The following is a 16,473-nucleotide window of genomic DNA, read 5'->3' on the forward strand; positions in this document are numbered from 1 at the left end:
GTTTCCTAAGGCTTCTGATTCCAGAAGGTACTGTCTGGCGTCAAACTAGTCTCGGGTGAAAAATAAGTCTCACGCGTCCCGGACTGCGCATGCACGCACTCTTGCGTCCTCCCGCGAGCGGAAGGCGTGTTCTCGCTTCCGGCGCGGTGTCCACCGGTTGGGGGAAAGTAACCACTGCTGCTGCACCATGGCGTCGGTCGGGACCCTCGCCTTCGATGAATATGGGCGCCCTTTCCTCATCATCAAGGATCAGGATCGCAAATCTCGTCTTATGGGACTTGAGGCTCTCAAGGTAACAGGACGGACGCTGGCGGTGGCATGAGAGGGGGTGGCCAAAGCCCGTGGCTCTGCGCCTGCGCACGCCTGGGAGCGGTTCCGCCATGTGCTCCCCGGAAAGGTCGGGGACCCCGTCTCGTCTCCGGCCTGCACCCCGCTCCTTGAGCTGGGGCGAGGCCGGCGTAGAAGCCTTTAATCCCGGTTTGGGGTTTGGGGTTTGGGGTGGAGCTGCTGGCGCCCGTCAGCGTTGGGTGGGGCAGTTCAGTGCCTAGGCTGCGAGCCCGCCTCCGACGGCTTCTCCGGCCCCTGGTCGTTCGTACGGTGTTCCCATCGGGAAGAGGCAGGGGGGGTATTCTCTGGTCACCTGGCCAGGGAACAAGCCACAGCCCCAAAGGATGAGGCTCCCTTTCTTTGTCACTTCGTAGAGGTTTGGTCGTTTACGAAGTATTTAATTTGTCAGCACCTTTATACCTGGCGTGATGGTGGATGTGGTGTCGTGAAAACGAAAACCGTGTGCCCTTAGAGAAGAAAATACCACCGCCAGAGTGGAAGGTGGGCACCCATGACCATGATGCAAGGAATACGAGGCAGCGTGTGGATGCGGATAAAGGGTGGAGGGTGGCTTTTGACCAGAGATGGGGCCACTGTCCTGAATGTGGCAGAGGTAGCACTTGGGGGGGAGGGGACAGCAAAGGCGAAAAGCTGGGCGGGAAGACGCATGGCGCACTGCGGAGGGAAAGAGCAGTGTGGTTTTCGATGGAGCCCAGTCTCGTTCGAGTCAACAGCAGCTCCCTGAAGGTGGAAGCTTCAGTGCCTCGCAGTCAAGATGCTAAACCCTGGGAGGGCGGGGAGCCAGTAAGGGGGTTTTGAGCAGAACCGCAGTTCGGGTAGAACTGTACTTGAGGAAGTTGGGTCTGGTGGACGAAAGGGGACAGGAGGGACCAGAGGAGTTAAACCAGGAGCAGGAGTCCAGGTGAGAAAGTCATCCGAACACAGATGTTGACAAAATGCAGTGGAAGCTTTGAGAGGACACGGACCTTTTTAGGGTTTGTTAAAAGTGAGATCGCATCTCCAGGGCTGAGGTGTCTCGGTTCACTTGGCGTCTTTGTATTTTAAACAAGTGAAGAAGCCACACAGTCGTCACTGTTTGCACAGCGTCTCCGAACCTCGTTTCTCAGTGGGGGTAGTACACCTCCCTCAGGCTGAGGATGAGGGTTACGTGGGGTCACTTCAGGAGGGACCATGGTTCAGGGAGGTGGCACAGCTTGTCAGTGAAGAAAGGGGCCAGGATTCAAGCACACCTCTGGCTGACCCCAGAACCGATGGTCTAAAGCCAGAGTTCTCAGCTTTGGCATTTTAATATTTGGGGAGCCTGATCGTTCTTTGTTTGCGGGCCTGTCCCGTACAGGACGTTGAGCAGCATCCAGGCCTTTACCTACTCCGTCCATGCCAGTAGCAGCCCCCACCCCATTTGTTACAACCAAAGATGTCTGCAGGCCTTGCCAGATGTCTCCTGAGGGACAAAATCATCCCTGGTTAAGAACTGCTTATCTGTGATGATGATCCTTTAAAAATTCCGTTACACAGACAAATCCTTCAATGTGTATTTTAATGACCAGCATTTTCACAGATCCTATGAAGTTTCTGTTTTCCTACCTGCCGGATGGAGTGACTGGGAAGGCTTCACAGAACATGGGCATTTGAACTGCTTTGAAAGTTGGGATTTTGATGAGCAGAGCAGCTTCTCTGCGCGGTACTGCTTCAAGGAACAGAGGACATATTTGGGGAACAAGCAGGGACCGTCGTCACTGGAAGGGAAAGTAGCTCTCAGGTTGCGGAGCGCATTAAAGAAAACGCTGAAGCTTTCAGACTTCAGTGTTGAGGCACTAGGGAGTCATTTAAGGTTTGCGGACTGGCAAATGGCATGTTTGAGAAAAATGGATGGGTTAGCTGGATGTCAGATGAATCTAAAGGGTAGGAGTACATAAGAGACCCTGGATTTCTGTAGGGTGCTGTGGATCCAGGTTAGGTTGGTGACAGCGAGACTGGGAGCAAAGGAACATTTGGAGGGAAAATGAGCCTGGTTGTGGCGCAAACAGGAAGGGATGCTTGCAAGTTTCCATTACTTTATTGATACTCTTGGCACATGACAAGGGTGATTTTTCACATGTAGGCCATGTACTGGCCCGACCATGGAAGAGAAGGGTACATTTCTGCAGTACACCGTAGTGTGATAGTTCAAGGTGCTGTACATGTGCATCTGGACTCTTCGTATGAGGTTAGCATTGCAAAGTGGTCTTCCATGGCCTGCCCGGCCAGACTGCCCACGCTCTCAGCTGTAGAATGGGGCAGGTAGGAGAACCTGCCTCATAGATGTGCTGAGTTAAAGCACTAGGTTCTGCTGCTTTTACATGAGAATGGTCTACTAAAGCTGGTGGTTGTGAAGGTTACCACACTTACTTAGATTTGCGTGTTGCCACTTAAATGTGAAAGCTTCTAGAGAACAGAAACTAGAAGTAGATTTTATAATCATTAGTTGTGTGCTTTTAACCATTAAAATACATAACTTGAATATTTGTGTTTTTGTTTCATTTTTTTTAAAGGAGCTTATTTTGTATGTTTCTTTCCTGTTTTTAAGATATTATTTATTTATTTGACAGACAGCAACAGAGGGCACACAAGCAGGGGGAATGGGAGAGGGAGAAGCAGCTCCCCGCTGAGCGGGCCTTGATCCCAGGGCCCTGGGGTCATGACCTGAGCCGAAGGCAGACGCTTAACCACTGAGCCACCCAGGCACCCCTTGAACATTTGTTTTTTTCTGTTTGTTTCATTTTTCAGTCTCATATCATGGCGGCAAAGGCTGTAGCAAATACAATGAGAACATCACTTGGACCAAATGGTAAGAGACTACCATTCTGTGTTTTTTGACGAATGTTATCAATTATAGACAGTTGATACAACCCTTTTATAAAGTTGGGACGTGGGGCAGGTGGCATCCTAGGTCCCCACCACTAACAAACTTGTTTTGTGTATTCCGGGCTTTCAACATGTTCACGATCATAGGTGCATATGGTTTTACGTCAGGGTTTTTTCCTCCCTTTTCACATCATTTCATTAGCATTTTCCACATCGTAGTTGTCCCTTTTTATGATTAATATGACATTTAGTGATGCTCCTTTTTTTTCCTCCCATTTCTCTGGCTTTAGCCCTTTAGATTGCTTCCAGCGTCTTGCTTTGTATTCGCCAACCTAAAAGGATGTTTGCATGTAGATATTCTTTTATGTATGTTAAAGTTTTATAATAAGTTCTGTAAGTAGGAATTGGGTCAAGAGACTAATTTTTTTTTTTTAGAACTTTTGGTACAGATTTTGTTTCTGTTCTTTTGCCTAATGCCGTTATAAACATTGCCATCTTTCTAGGACTTGATAAAATGATGGTGGACAAGGATGGCGACGTGACAGTGACAAATGACGGTGCCACCATTTTAAGCATGATGGACGTCGATCACCAGATTGCCAAGCTGATGGTGGAGCTGTCCAAATCACAGGATGATGAAATTGGAGATGGGACCACGGGGGTGGTTGGTAAGAAAGCAAAATAGTCTTTCTAACGCCCTGTTCCAGAAGTATTAAAATGACACACACCTGCCAAGAATGTTTACTCTGATTCAGATTGTGAGGAGACCGTCATGCAAATCCAGGTTGAAGGACATGGCTTAATATTAGGCCCAAAAGTCCTTTTCCTGGAAGAACAAGAAGGGGTTGGGGGAGCATTCAAAAACTGTTCTAAATCAAGGGAGCCAAAGCGAAATGGCACGCAGCTGTAATGCATAACTCTTGATTGGATGTGGGTGCTTTTTTGTTTTCTTTGTTTTTGTTTTGTTTAACTGCGAGGGATGTTTGGGGTACATGGAAGGATTTGTGGATTGCGCATTGCAGAGTAGCACCCCGTTAAGTTTCCTGAGCATGACAGTTACATTATAGTGCTATAGGAGAATGCCCTTGTATTTGGAGCTGGATGCTCAGATACTTAGGGGTGACATATTACGATTTTTGCAACTAATTGTCACGTAGTTGAACAGAATTACATGTGTGCCTTCGTAGAGAAAACAAATGTGACAAAATGGTGTTAGTAAACTATTCATTTTACTATTTTTGTACTTTTCCTGAAGGTCTGAAATACTTAAAAAGTTGGGGAAGGTGGAAGATGGAAAGAATTGTTTTAATGTTAACCTTTTCTGCAGATGAGATTTGAATTCATTTATTCAACAAATATTTATTGGGTACCAGGCACTATTATGGATGTGCTTGGAGTGTGGCAGTATTAAAACAAACACTATTCTTCCTCTTTGTGACGCTAAAACAAGGGGGAGGGAAGATGGTGGGGAGGATAAGTCGTAAGTTCTTAAATCCTCTTATCGCCCAGCAAATTTTACTGAATAGAAATCCCTGGCCTGGAAGGGGCACTTGGCTGGCTCACTTGGTAGAGCAGGCAACTCTTGATCTCGGGGTTGTAAGTTAGAGGCCCATGTTGGGTGTAGAGATTACTTAAAAATAAAAAAATTCTGGGTCACCTGGGTGCCTTGGGCTCATGATCCCCTTCCTGCTCGGTGGGGAGTCTTCTCCCTCTACCCCTGCCCCCTGCTTGTGATCTATCTCTCTCTCGCTCGCTCTCAAATAAATAAATAAAATCTTCGAATAAAATAAATTCTAAAAGAAAAGAAATTCTTGGCTCGGGAAGCACAAGAGGTTTTTGCCCTTATAAAAAATGTTTTCAGGGTATGTTCTTCAGTTACATTCTGTCCATCACTGAGAGCTAACACCATTTATAAGAGGGGGAGGAACTGTCAGGTTTTTGCTAAAAGCAAAACCAGAGGTTGTCTTACAAAAAAAATAAACCTCTACCTCCAAGATACTTTTACTTTAATTCCAGAACCTTCCTACTTCTAGGGTAGCCCATCTGATTGGTAGTGATCGTATAAGCGTTCGTGTTTTCCTGATCTGGTTGTGCACTGTCCTGTCTGCAGTCCTGGCTGGCGCCCTGCTGGAGGAAGCCGAGCAGCTGCTGGACCGCGGCATTCACCCGATCAGGATCGCCGACGGCTATGAACAGGCTGCCCGCATCGCTATCGAGCACCTGGACAAGATCAGCGATAGTGTCCTCGTCGACATAAAGGACACTGAGCCGCTGATTCAGACCGCAAAGACCACGCTGGGCTCCAAAGTGTACGTTTACGGTAGAGCGCTGCCGTTGGCGCTTGCAGAGAAAGCAGCATGGGTGTGCCTGTTGCTAAAGACCACCTTTCTGATGGCCGCTAGCAGCCTCCTCCTGATCCTGTGTGCTGCGTTCTGTTTTTGTTACTTTGGTTTGCTTTGTTTGTGATGCAGGTATAGCCACATGCATCTGTTCTGGTTGGAAACTGAAGTTCCAGGCTTGGGGATTAAATCCTCTCTGCAGTATTTGTAAGAGATGCTGTTCTTTAATTTAGCAGGATAGGCTGTGTTAGAAATTGAGCAGAAAATGGTCCTGCTTGGGGAATGTTAATTTTCAAAACACTTGCACCATTGCTTTGCTCATTTAGGGGGAGGGGCTCCACTTTTATTTATTCAACAAGCAAGTTACTGGTCCAGAATTTTAATTCAGTAAGAAGGGACAGTCTTAAAATTGACTTACATTGGGCGTTTTCAGTGTTTTCATAATGCCTGCTATTTACCAGGCCTGCTGCCACGTCTTGGGGGCTCAGAGACACAGGTCCCGCCCCCGGAGACTGAAAGCAGCCTCAGCCAAGGGACATACTTATTTGAACAATAATATTTACTGGCTCTTGCCATGATGTAGCATAAAAATCTAGCCTGAGGTGCTTTATTACACTGGTTATTTTGAATCAAGATCAGTGTGAGAAATGTTTTAATTTCTAACGTGTGTGTGGTAGTTTCGGCAAAAAGGAAGGCAGAGTCTTGACTCGGATGTCAGGGGGGGTACAAGAGAAATTGTTGCTCCCTCTACCCCCAGGGAAAGGCTCTACGGTGGTGCTGTGCTAGGTGCCCCCTGGTGTCCAGGTGCTGAGCCTCACTGGCTAGAGGGATGGTCTCTGTCCCAAGTACAGTACTATCCTCCTGGAAGGCAGATGTTACCCTTAGTCAAAATGCACAAACCTCATATTGTCATGGCTTTGTAAGTTGACCTTGCTATGTTTGCAGGTCTTCATAAAATCATAGATCTTTAGCGCAGAAGATGTGCAAAACAACCAATAGTGGCGAGATATATTCAGCATAAAGCAAAATACCATAGATCCTCTAATAACACGGCTTCGTGGTTATCTTCTCTCCAAAATGACTCAAGATTTCAGGCACTGTTTCAAGTACTAAGTTTGGGTGCAGTTTTTCCAGAACCAAAAGTAAATTTATTGAGCAATCTGTTCAGAGGTTTCAAAGGCTTCCAAAAAGATACCACTTCTGCCCCCCACCCCCCCATTCCGTAACTGATGTTGGTGGAAGTTCCTGCAAAGGTAGCAGCCATGTCAAGTCCTCTCACTTTTTACTAAGTGCCACACCTCCTTTAGACAAGGTGTCCTTTCTTGCCCCGTCCCAGGTATGGTTTTCTTTGGGGTCTGTGGAGCCCAGGTGAGGAAGCCCCACCCCAGGCTGTTGAAAGTGCAGGTTATGGTGGCCCTGCTGGCTACGGACTCCGAACGTCACTGGTTTTACAAAATACGCCGGAGTAACCACGTTGTGTCACGTGTCGTGCTTTGGTTACAGTAGTTGTCTGTGAACGTGAAAGGTTTGTTTGGGGTTGTCCTCAGGGTTAACAGCTGTCACCGGCAGATGGCCGAGATCGCCGTGAATGCCGTCCTCACCGTAGCGGACATGCAGCGCCAAGACGTGGACTTCGAGCTCATCAAGGTGGAGGGCAAAGTGGGCGGGCGGCTGGAGGATACTAAACTCATCAAGGGCGTGATCGTGGACAAGGATTTCAGTCACCCGCAGATGCCAAAAGTAAGTCTGTGCCTTTCAGATTCGGACGCTTTTTTCCGCTCTTAAATCCACCAGCTTAAGGGTTTTCTCTCTCCCCATAGCAAGTAGAAAATGCTAAGATTGCAATCCTTACGTGTCCATTTGAACCACCAAAACCAAAGACCAAGCATAAGCTGGATGTGACTTCTGTTGAAGATTATAAAGCCCTTCAGAAATACGAAAAAGAGAAGTTCGAAGAGATGATTCAGCAAGTAAGTCTCACTGTAATTGTTAGTAAAATTCAGACTCTCGAAGGATACGGTTAATTAGCTATAGATTTGTACGTGATAAATAACACATGGCGCTCACCTGAAATGTCTGGATGCTCCGTTGTGTGGTTCCACATAACGTGTTAACAGTATGAGCCACGTTATTTCGCTTTTAAATTGTAAAAGTTCAGTGAGAAGAAATCAAAGTGGGCACAGGGCCCAGAAAGGCTTAAAGAGGAAAGAAAGCTGATCTTGTCTTAAAATGGTAACGTGTGGAGTACTTGAAAGAGTTGGCTTGCTTATTTTGAGCTGTGCTCCTGATTATACAGTGCTTGCTTTCCTGGACACCTAAGCCAGTACGTTCAAGGTTTGGACAACTTTGTTATTTAACTTAGCAGGTGTTCAAAACGTCTAAATATAACTTGTAGAGAAAAGAGTTACTGAATAACTGGAATTAAACTAGAACGTAACTAATTGTAATTCCAGGTCTTGGCTTATACAACACCTTAACCCTTTTTCTCTGGCTGTTAATAATATTTTACGTGTGCATAACCCTGACTGGCTCCTTCAGAATTTACAGCATCAGCACTCCATGAGCATCACTTACCACGACAGACAGACCAGAGCCATCTTGACGTCTGTCTTCACAGGAGTAGTTGGATTCGTTTACTCCCGCGTGATCTGTGTCTCTGCCCACCATATACCAGACACTGGTGTATGTACCTGAGATACAGTGGGGAACAGAGCAGAGTTCTTGCTCTTGAGGCGCAGAGTAAGGGGAAAGTGGGTAGTGGCTCCGTGAAGGACACCGGTCAGAGAAAGTCTCCTTAAGGCGGTGACATGTGACCAGAGACCTAAGCAAAGTGAGAAAGCTATGTATCTGGGTGAAGAGCATTCCAGGCTGAGGGTAAGGTGGTCGTGGGCAGCATATGCAAAGGCCCTGAGGCAGGAACATGGTTGGCATGTGCAGGCAACAGCAAGGCTGAGAGGTGGGAGCATGCTGGCAGGAGTTTGTAAATTAAAACCCATTATCTGGGCTATGAGGCTGCCGTGGAAATGCCAGCTGAGGTGCACTGGGCGAAAAGGGGGCAGGAACTGAGAGGCCAGGGGAGTTGGCTGAATGGTGTTGGTAGATGGGTGGGTTGCCAGGAATGTGATGGGACTAGATGCTAACATACTACAGAATGAGAGCTGTGCACAGAGAGAGCAATGTTATCCTCAGTTGAGGGGACCAAGAAGGACCCCTCCTATTTTGAGCACATGGGAGGGAAAACTAGCCGTTTGAGGAGATACTGAGGCAGGTTGGCTTCAGGGGACAGCCAGGGTTTGTTCACAGCAGGAATGTGCCAGAAGGAGTTCTCAAGAATTGGTGGGCTGTTAACAGACTTGAGTTCCAGAGGGTCATGGAATAAAAGAGAGCTGGTGTGGTGTAAGGTTCAAGAGGTTTAGGTGCAGACAGAGTGGGTGTTAGGCGGCCCAGCAACCACAGGTGACCACCGAGGGCGGGATACACAGGACGGTTCTGGTCATTGCTGCCTTCCCAGGACAAGTGGCTCAGCCATTTGCAGGGGTGGGAGGCAGGATCACCTCTGTGGGCCTCTAAATTAGCCTGCTGATCCACAGAGGGTAGTGCACCCAAGTGAGAAAAGCAGGTAGAGAGAAATGTGTGTCAAAGATGCTATTTCTGTTAGACACGTAATGCATGAACTTGCCTTACGGATATTTGTGGCGAGGCAGCTGTCCCCCAGGTCCTGGGGCAGTGCTAACCCTTGTTGACACGTCTTTGTTATATTTCACTGTGGCCGTGGGGTTCAGCGTGAATTACCAACACTTAAAGCATAGTTTACAAACTGAGGTGATTCCAGGGGTGCCTGGGTGGTTCAGTCAGCTGAGCGTCCAACTGCTTATTGCAGCTGAGGTCATGATCTCAGGGTCATGGGATCAAGCCCAGTGTCGGGCTCTGCACTCAGCTCAGAGTCCCTTGGGATTCTCCCTCTCCCTCTGTCCCTCCGCTACGCATGCACTTGCAAGCTCTGTTTCTGTCTCTCAAATAAATAATTATTTTTTTAAAAAAATGGGGTGATTTCTATTGATACCTGTTTGTTGTTTGGAATTTGGGCCTGACAGAAAGTAAGACACCTGGGTGTTTCCTTCCTTCTCTCTACTTTGTTTCAATGCACATCCCACTGTGTATCCCGTCTTTCTTCGAGCACAAGGAACACTGACGTGACTGTGGCATTTTTTTTTCCCCAGATTAAAGAAACAGGAGCTAATCTAGCTATTTGCCAGTGGGGCTTCGACGATGAAGCGAATCATTTACTTCTTCAGAATAACCTACCTGCGGTTCGCTGGGTAGGAGGACCTGAAATAGAGGTAGGACGCTCCGTGTGAAGACTTGGAACTCAGGGGGTGAGCTTAAGATGCCTGTGTGTCTTGGGGTTGCTTTGATAGTATTTGCCTTTAGTAACCACATTGTGCCAAAGCTCTGTAGATTAGGGGAGGGGGAGCTGGGAGAGAGAAAAGTGCTGGAATCTTTTTTTATTTATAAAAAATGTATATTGTCATAAAGAACAGCAGAGCTGTGTAGTTCTAGTGTTCTGTGGTTTTTAGAAATGCTTTCCATCTGTCATCCCGCTTGGGTCTCTGAGGCAGGAAGCCCTGTCTTAGCCACTTCCGTGTCAGCCACATGCTGACGGCCATCCCACATGTGGTCTGTGCCCGGACGCACAGCCTCTGGTCCTCACTGCGGCCAGGGCGTGGAGAGGGGCCACTGCTCAGAGCTCGATCTGGTCGGGAGAGGCAGTCAGGAGCTATGGGGAGTGTGTGCAGGGTGATGGGGCCCGACCAGGACACCAGCCCTTCAAACCACGCTGATTGACACGGCTTTTTGGGTTGACCTTGAACTTTTGGGCTAGTGTGGGTTAGCACTTGGGTGCACAGGGTAGTCCTAGATGGAGCTTGGCTCATCTGTGATCTGATTTAGGAAGTTCAGTGCTCACCAGCGTCGTCTCTCTCCTCCTCCTGACTACCCCACCCAGCTGATCGCCATCGCGACGGGAGGCCGCATCGTTCCGCGGTTCTCAGAGCTTACCTCTGAGAAGCTGGGCTTTGCTGGTCTTGTAAAAGAGATCTCCTTTGGGACCACTAAGGACAAAATGCTGGTCATCGAGCAGTGTAAGAACTCCAGAGCTGTGACCATTTTTATCAGAGGAGGAAATAAGATGGTAAGAATCCACTTACTTATCCTGCATTTTTTCTGCTTTTGGTATATGGTTTGGCTTTGCCTGTCATGTATTTAACTGAGATATAATTGCTATTTTTTAAACAATCATTTTCCTCAAGAAATCGTGACTTACCGTGATGTAAAATTATCAAAGACCATGTTCCGTTGTTAATTCTACAAGGCACACTGGCCTTGGAGTTGCTTAAGTGAAAGTAGGGGACCCAAGTAAATAACCACCGGTATTCTCTCCCTTCTCTCAGAATAAATATTTAGTGCATCCTGATCAATTAGACTCATGAGGTTTTTCTTGGTCAGTTTTGGATTGTTTGACCCCTTCCCTTGCTCCTCATGGGTCCCAGAATGAGTCGCTGGCTGCCTCTGCCTGGTTGTAACTACATTACAGGGAGGAAAGGGAGGGTAAAGGTAGAAACCATCTGGCAACGAACGTTCTCGTGTGTTCTCTCCATTTGTTCTTAACCTAGAGAGTTCTAATAGGGGAGTTAGTATTTCCAGTACCCAGCAAACACCTAGATTAAACCAGAGGTGCCAGGTAGCTGGCTCTAAAACAGGTACATGGTGATAACAGTAATTTAGGCAAAACTGTCTTTTTCCGTAGATCATCGAGGAAGCGAAACGATCCCTTCACGATGCTCTGTGTGTCATCCGGAACCTCATCCGCGATAACCGTGTGGTGTACGGAGGAGGCGCCGCTGAGATCGCTTGTGCTCTGGCAGTGAGCCAGGAGGCCGACAAGGTAGAGCCCATGCGGGGTTTCTGGACCCCGGGGGGCACAGCGGGGGTGCTGTGAACAAAGCATTGTAGCCGTGGGTAACCAGCGTCTGGTCTGTGATTCTCACCCACACGTTAGGTGCAGGTGTCCAAAACCCGGCATTCCCGCCTTGACGGTCACTCTCCAGTCTTGTAATGTTATTTGAAGCTCAGAGTTCAATGAATATCATAACTAAAAATACAAAGTAGTAAGAGCTGATTTGAGACTTCTCTCACGTGTATACCTTTTCCTACCCCCGTGGTGACATTTACGTATTCTGGTAGATTAAAAATAAGAGCGCCTATTCTTAGAATTCTTCATGAGTTAGGTTTTCGAAGTATGCGATTTAGTTACATTTCCAAATTGCTGGCTGGTTTTTTTGTTTCTACCAAGCATGCTAACCGTCACCCTGTCCCCTTCCAGTGCCCAACCTTGGAGCAGTATGCCATGCGCGCTTTTGCCGATGCGCTGGAGGTCATCCCCATGGCTCTCTCTGAAAACAGCGGCATGAATCCCATCCAGACTATGACCGAAGTCCGAGCCAGACAAGTGAAGGAGATGAACCCCGCTCTGGGAATTGACTGTTCGCACAAGGGTACAAATGGTGAGGAGCGGTGGCGACTTGGAGGGGCTGCGTTGGGTTGAAATCGAGTGATTTCATGCTGGGTGCACAGTGTGAGATCATCGTATCTTAAATACTTACACACTTGAGATATTCAGGTCCCGAATTTTGGAAAGTTTCGTTTGATTACCTTAGGAGTTGCTGAGACTGCTAGTCCTAGCAACATAGCACTCATCTTAATAGCCGTAAAGTATAATGTGCTGTTTTTCTACCAAAGATGACTTCCATTTCTGGTTTTAGAAAATTGTTCCCACGTTTCTTCTTCACACAGGTAGGATCTGGGTGTCCTGGGAAGCAGCTCTGAAATTGTCTTTTTGGTCTCCGTTTATTCTGGGGCTGTGTCCGCGATTCCAGTACCGTAGCTGCTGGGGTTTGAAGGGTGACCTAGCGGAAGCTTGTCGGAACTCATGACTTGGTGCTAGCGGGGCCGTGCCGAGTTCTGCAGCCCTCCCCAGCCACAGAACCCGGGGGCTTGTGCTTTTACTTAGAACGACAGCTGTGCTGTGGTTGTCCTGTTCACAGCCAGCAGATCTTAAGAAGAGCAGCTCCTTGTCAAATACTTGAATTTGTTTTTAACTTGAAGGCCTGGTTCTGTTGACATTTATGTAATTTTTAGGCCTTTCTTGGAATTATTTTACATTTCAGGTATAGTCCGATTTTTTCACTTACTTTGGGCTTACTCAATTATGTTATTAGTGAATACTTTGTGGGGCGAGATGTCTCTGAAAGGTTTTAGCTGGTCGCCCAGCACTTGAGCTTGTCATTGGAGAGAGGTCCCCTCCACCCCCAGCTTTCGGGCACCCAGGTTCAAGTTCCAGAGTGTCCTCGGGAGAACGAAGTCCTGTTCCTCCGGAAGTGTAACTGGGACTGTGGGCTTCTTCCCGATTTGTATTTAAGTTTTACTGTGATTCTGTAAATGAGAACAAGTTATTAATATGGAATATATTTAGGATAATCTCTGTGTTTTTCAGATATGAAGCAGCAGCATGTCATAGAAACTTTGATTGGCAAAAAGCAACAGATCTCTCTTGCAACACAAATGGTTAGAATGATTTTGAAGATTGATGACATCCGGAAGCCTGGAGAATCTGAAGAATGAGGAAAAACTTGAGAATAAAATGTAGTAGTAAGACCCACTGCTGTGACCGAATAAAGGGATGTCTCGTGATGCGTCTGCAGTTATTTATTACTGTGTCCTTTTTCAGACACTGTGGATGCTATTATGATAAATAAAAGTAGCTGTTTGGTAACCGTGGTTGTACTTGTTCGAAGACGCTCGGTCGTGGGGTGCTGTCTCGCAGGCTTTCGTGTTCGTTCCATTAAAGAGCCCTCTTTAAACCACTGCTGTCTTCTCTTCAAGAAACACCAACCGTACCAGTCAGATGCTGCCTTAATGAAGGGGTTTGAGTAAATCTTTTATTTACCTGTAGGTACTTCAAACATTGAGTTTGTTCTCAAGATTCAGCGGATTGTGGGCTTGATCCTGTGAAATGTATTTCAGTGCTGCACCTCTCAATAGATGTAGAGACCCGTCGGAGAGGAGTGTGGGAAACCACGAGATTGCAAGGTGTCCTGAGTGCTCCTAGCTGAGAGCCGCATAGCGAGCGCAGGGTAAGACTTCACGTAGGCTCCTGGGCATCGCGTTGCCCTGGCCCTGCCCTTCCCCAAACAGGCCAGCATGTGCGCAGAGGAGACCACGTGGGCCCAGACTCCTGCACCACCTGCAGGAACTTAGAAGGCTCGTTGAGCGCCCCACTGGGGTTTCCTTTCCCCAGGACAGGATGTGTGGAGGTTAGAATGGGTTGAATGGAAGGAAAGGTCTCGTTACCATGCACGGGTAGACCCGTGTCTCCTTCCTAAAGGGACAGTGGCTAACGTGGCCCAGCCCTTAGCACGGGCCAGGCCTTGTTCTGAGAGTCCGAGCTAGACTGAGTGCTGCTCTCACCCCCTGGCCAGTGAGCAGTAGAGCCGGGAAAAACCCAGGCGCTCTGACTCCCAGGGGCCCCTCCTCCCCATGCTGTTTGCCCCATATCTGGTTCTCTAGATTCCATTTTCTGGAGAATCAGGATGTTTACTTAAGTGCCACCAGTGGGAGAGGAATCCTGATGGGACTAGTCCCATAACCAGAATTATGAAGTGAATTGTTGCGGTCTACGCTGACTTCAGTGACCTTTCAGAGTTACCTTCTGTGAACCCAGATGCTGATCAGTCCTGTTGGATCATCGTTTCTTCTCAGGCTGCGTTGGTGGTTTGGTGAAGCAAGGAGACTACAGGCTTAGGAGTGCATGCTGGTATTCCTAGCAGTATGTTGTGGACTAGACAGTCCTGTTCTGAAAGCTGAACACGGGCACCTGGGTGGCTCAGTCGCTTACGCATCTGCCTTCGGCTCAAGTCATGATCTCAGGGTCCTGGGATCGAGCCCCGCGTCAGGCTCCACACTCAGCTTGGAGTCTGCTTCTCCCTCTGCCCCTCACCCCAACTTGTGTTCGCATGAACACGCTATCAGATGAATAGATGACATCTTAAAAAAAAAAAACACCCTACTGCATGTAGAACCCGGTGTGTATTTCATTTTAAACCGTATCATGCTGCAGAATTATTACAATCTGTGCTACTGGGTTCCGGGTCTGGGGTCACAGCAGACAGACCCACACAACGCACTGATTCCAGCCTGCGGACAGCGCAGCCGCTTGCTTTGGACCAGTCTCCCTGGAGCGGTCCCAGATCGCCTGAGAAGAGCCACTAAACCACTCCTCCCTCCCGACCTGGGCCTCACACATGGTCCTGGCAGGTTTGGGGCTGAGAGAAACAATAAGGCTACGAAGAGGAAAACCTATAAAGACGTTTCACAAACCTGATTTCGCTTTGTGTGAGGACCTCTTCAGGGTAACACGTGACCTTTTGTACTTTCCAGTTAACAAATTTCGGGACATGTTATGTGTCCCTTTTTTTCCATCATTAATGCAAAATACTTCCGTGCTCTGTAATGAGCCCTTAGGACACTGGGCAAAAGAAACCAGTCTCTGTCAAATGGAGAAGATCCAGAGTCTTCAAGCTGAGACTGGGACCCACGACCCCCGGGGGTGCTAGGGGGACTTGCTGGGCTGCCTTCAGCTGTGAAGTCTGCACCTGACACTTGAGACTTTGCAAACGTGGTGCCTTCCTGCTGGGCCAGCTTTCCTAATACCGACCGCCAAACGGGTCCCAGAGAGCCTGCTCACCAAGTGCAGGGTCAGCCCCGGTGCCCTGCGCCCCAGCCGACTGTCATCTGTGCACACCAAGAGTGACTCAAGGCACGGGCCCCCAGGCCAGATTCCCACACCGGACCAGGACAGCACTTTCCTGCTGGCTCCCAACTCCGACACTGGCTGGATTTACTCAGTGTTTGCTAAATGGCCTGCTCTTCAATGACAGGCAACCACTCACAAGTACAGTTGCTTCTGGAAGGGCTGAGAGCTAGTGTGTTACATGTGACAGGCACCACACAAGAAGAAAAAGCCCCTCTCCCTGAAGGAGGAGGGCCTTGCTGAAGCAATGGGAACACAGAACCCTGAGCTCCCAGCCCAGAGCGCGCAGCTTCCTGACGTTCTGTGACAAAGCATGGAGAGCGCGTCCTTGTGGCAGGCACGGTGGTTGGGCCAGCCGATCTAGCCCCCTTACCACCGAACACCAGTGTTACTCGAAAGGACGCTGAACTGGTTACACTTCTCAAGAATGATACAGTGAGCCTGAAACTTTAAGTAGATAACCGTCTTAGTTCAGGCTCCTAGAACAAAAATACCATAGACCGTGGCTTAAACATTGCTCTCACTGTTCTGGAGGCTGGGAGTCCCAGATTGGGGTGGGGGAGGTAGTCTTGGGAAAGAGTTCCTTCCCTAACAAAACTAGAGCCACTGGCCTCCCCTCCTGCCCTGGCTGGTGTTCTGTGAGCAGGAGGCCTACAGCCATGCCCATGGCCAGAGGGCCCAGAACGGCAGGCACCCACCCATGTCCTGACATCAGCAGGGCCCTGAACCCCTCTGGGACCCAATTAGGAGTGTTGTGGGAGAGACTCCAGTGTTATTCTCTCAGCCACTGTTGTTAGCTGGGGTATTTGCAGCCCAGTAAAACCTGATCTTCCAGACAGGACTCAAACCAAACTTCCCCAGAGCCCTGCTTCTCTCCCTAACCTGCATCATCTCTAAGCAGGCCTCAGACGGTTCACTGTGTCCTCCCAGGACTCTTCTAACTGCTCTGGAATCCCTCCTCTCTTCCCCATATCCCTGCGTGGGTGAGGCCCACATCACCGCTCCCTTCTTCTCTCCCTCTCCAGAGGGACCCATCTTGTCACCCCTCCGCCCTCACAGAACTAAAACCATCAG

General features: G+C 48.5%; 1 protein-coding gene across 1 annotated transcript; it reads left to right on the forward strand.

Annotated features, from left to right (window-relative positions):
- Positions 1-117: 117 nt before the first annotated feature.
- CCT5 (chaperonin containing TCP1 subunit 5) lies at positions 118-13,362 on the forward strand. The gene is made up of 11 exons (XM_034998853.1): positions 118-292; positions 3,115-3,175; positions 3,696-3,860; positions 5,303-5,501; positions 7,079-7,271; positions 7,352-7,501; positions 9,752-9,871; positions 10,537-10,722; positions 11,338-11,475; positions 11,914-12,094; positions 13,084-13,362. The coding sequence occupies exons 1-11, from the start codon at positions 188-190 to the stop codon at positions 13,209-13,211; spliced, it is 1,626 nt and encodes a 541-aa protein (XP_034854744.1). The 5' UTR covers positions 118-187; the 3' UTR covers positions 13,212-13,362.
- The last annotated feature ends 3,111 nt before the right edge of the window (positions 13,363-16,473 follow it).

Source organism: Mirounga leonina, unplaced genomic scaffold (genome assembly GCF_011800145.1).
Source record: "Mirounga leonina isolate KUSES-001 unplaced genomic scaffold, KU_Mleo_1.0 Mir_95, whole genome shotgun sequence".
NCBI classification, from domain to species: domain Eukaryota; kingdom Metazoa; phylum Chordata; class Mammalia; order Carnivora; family Phocidae; genus Mirounga; species Mirounga leonina.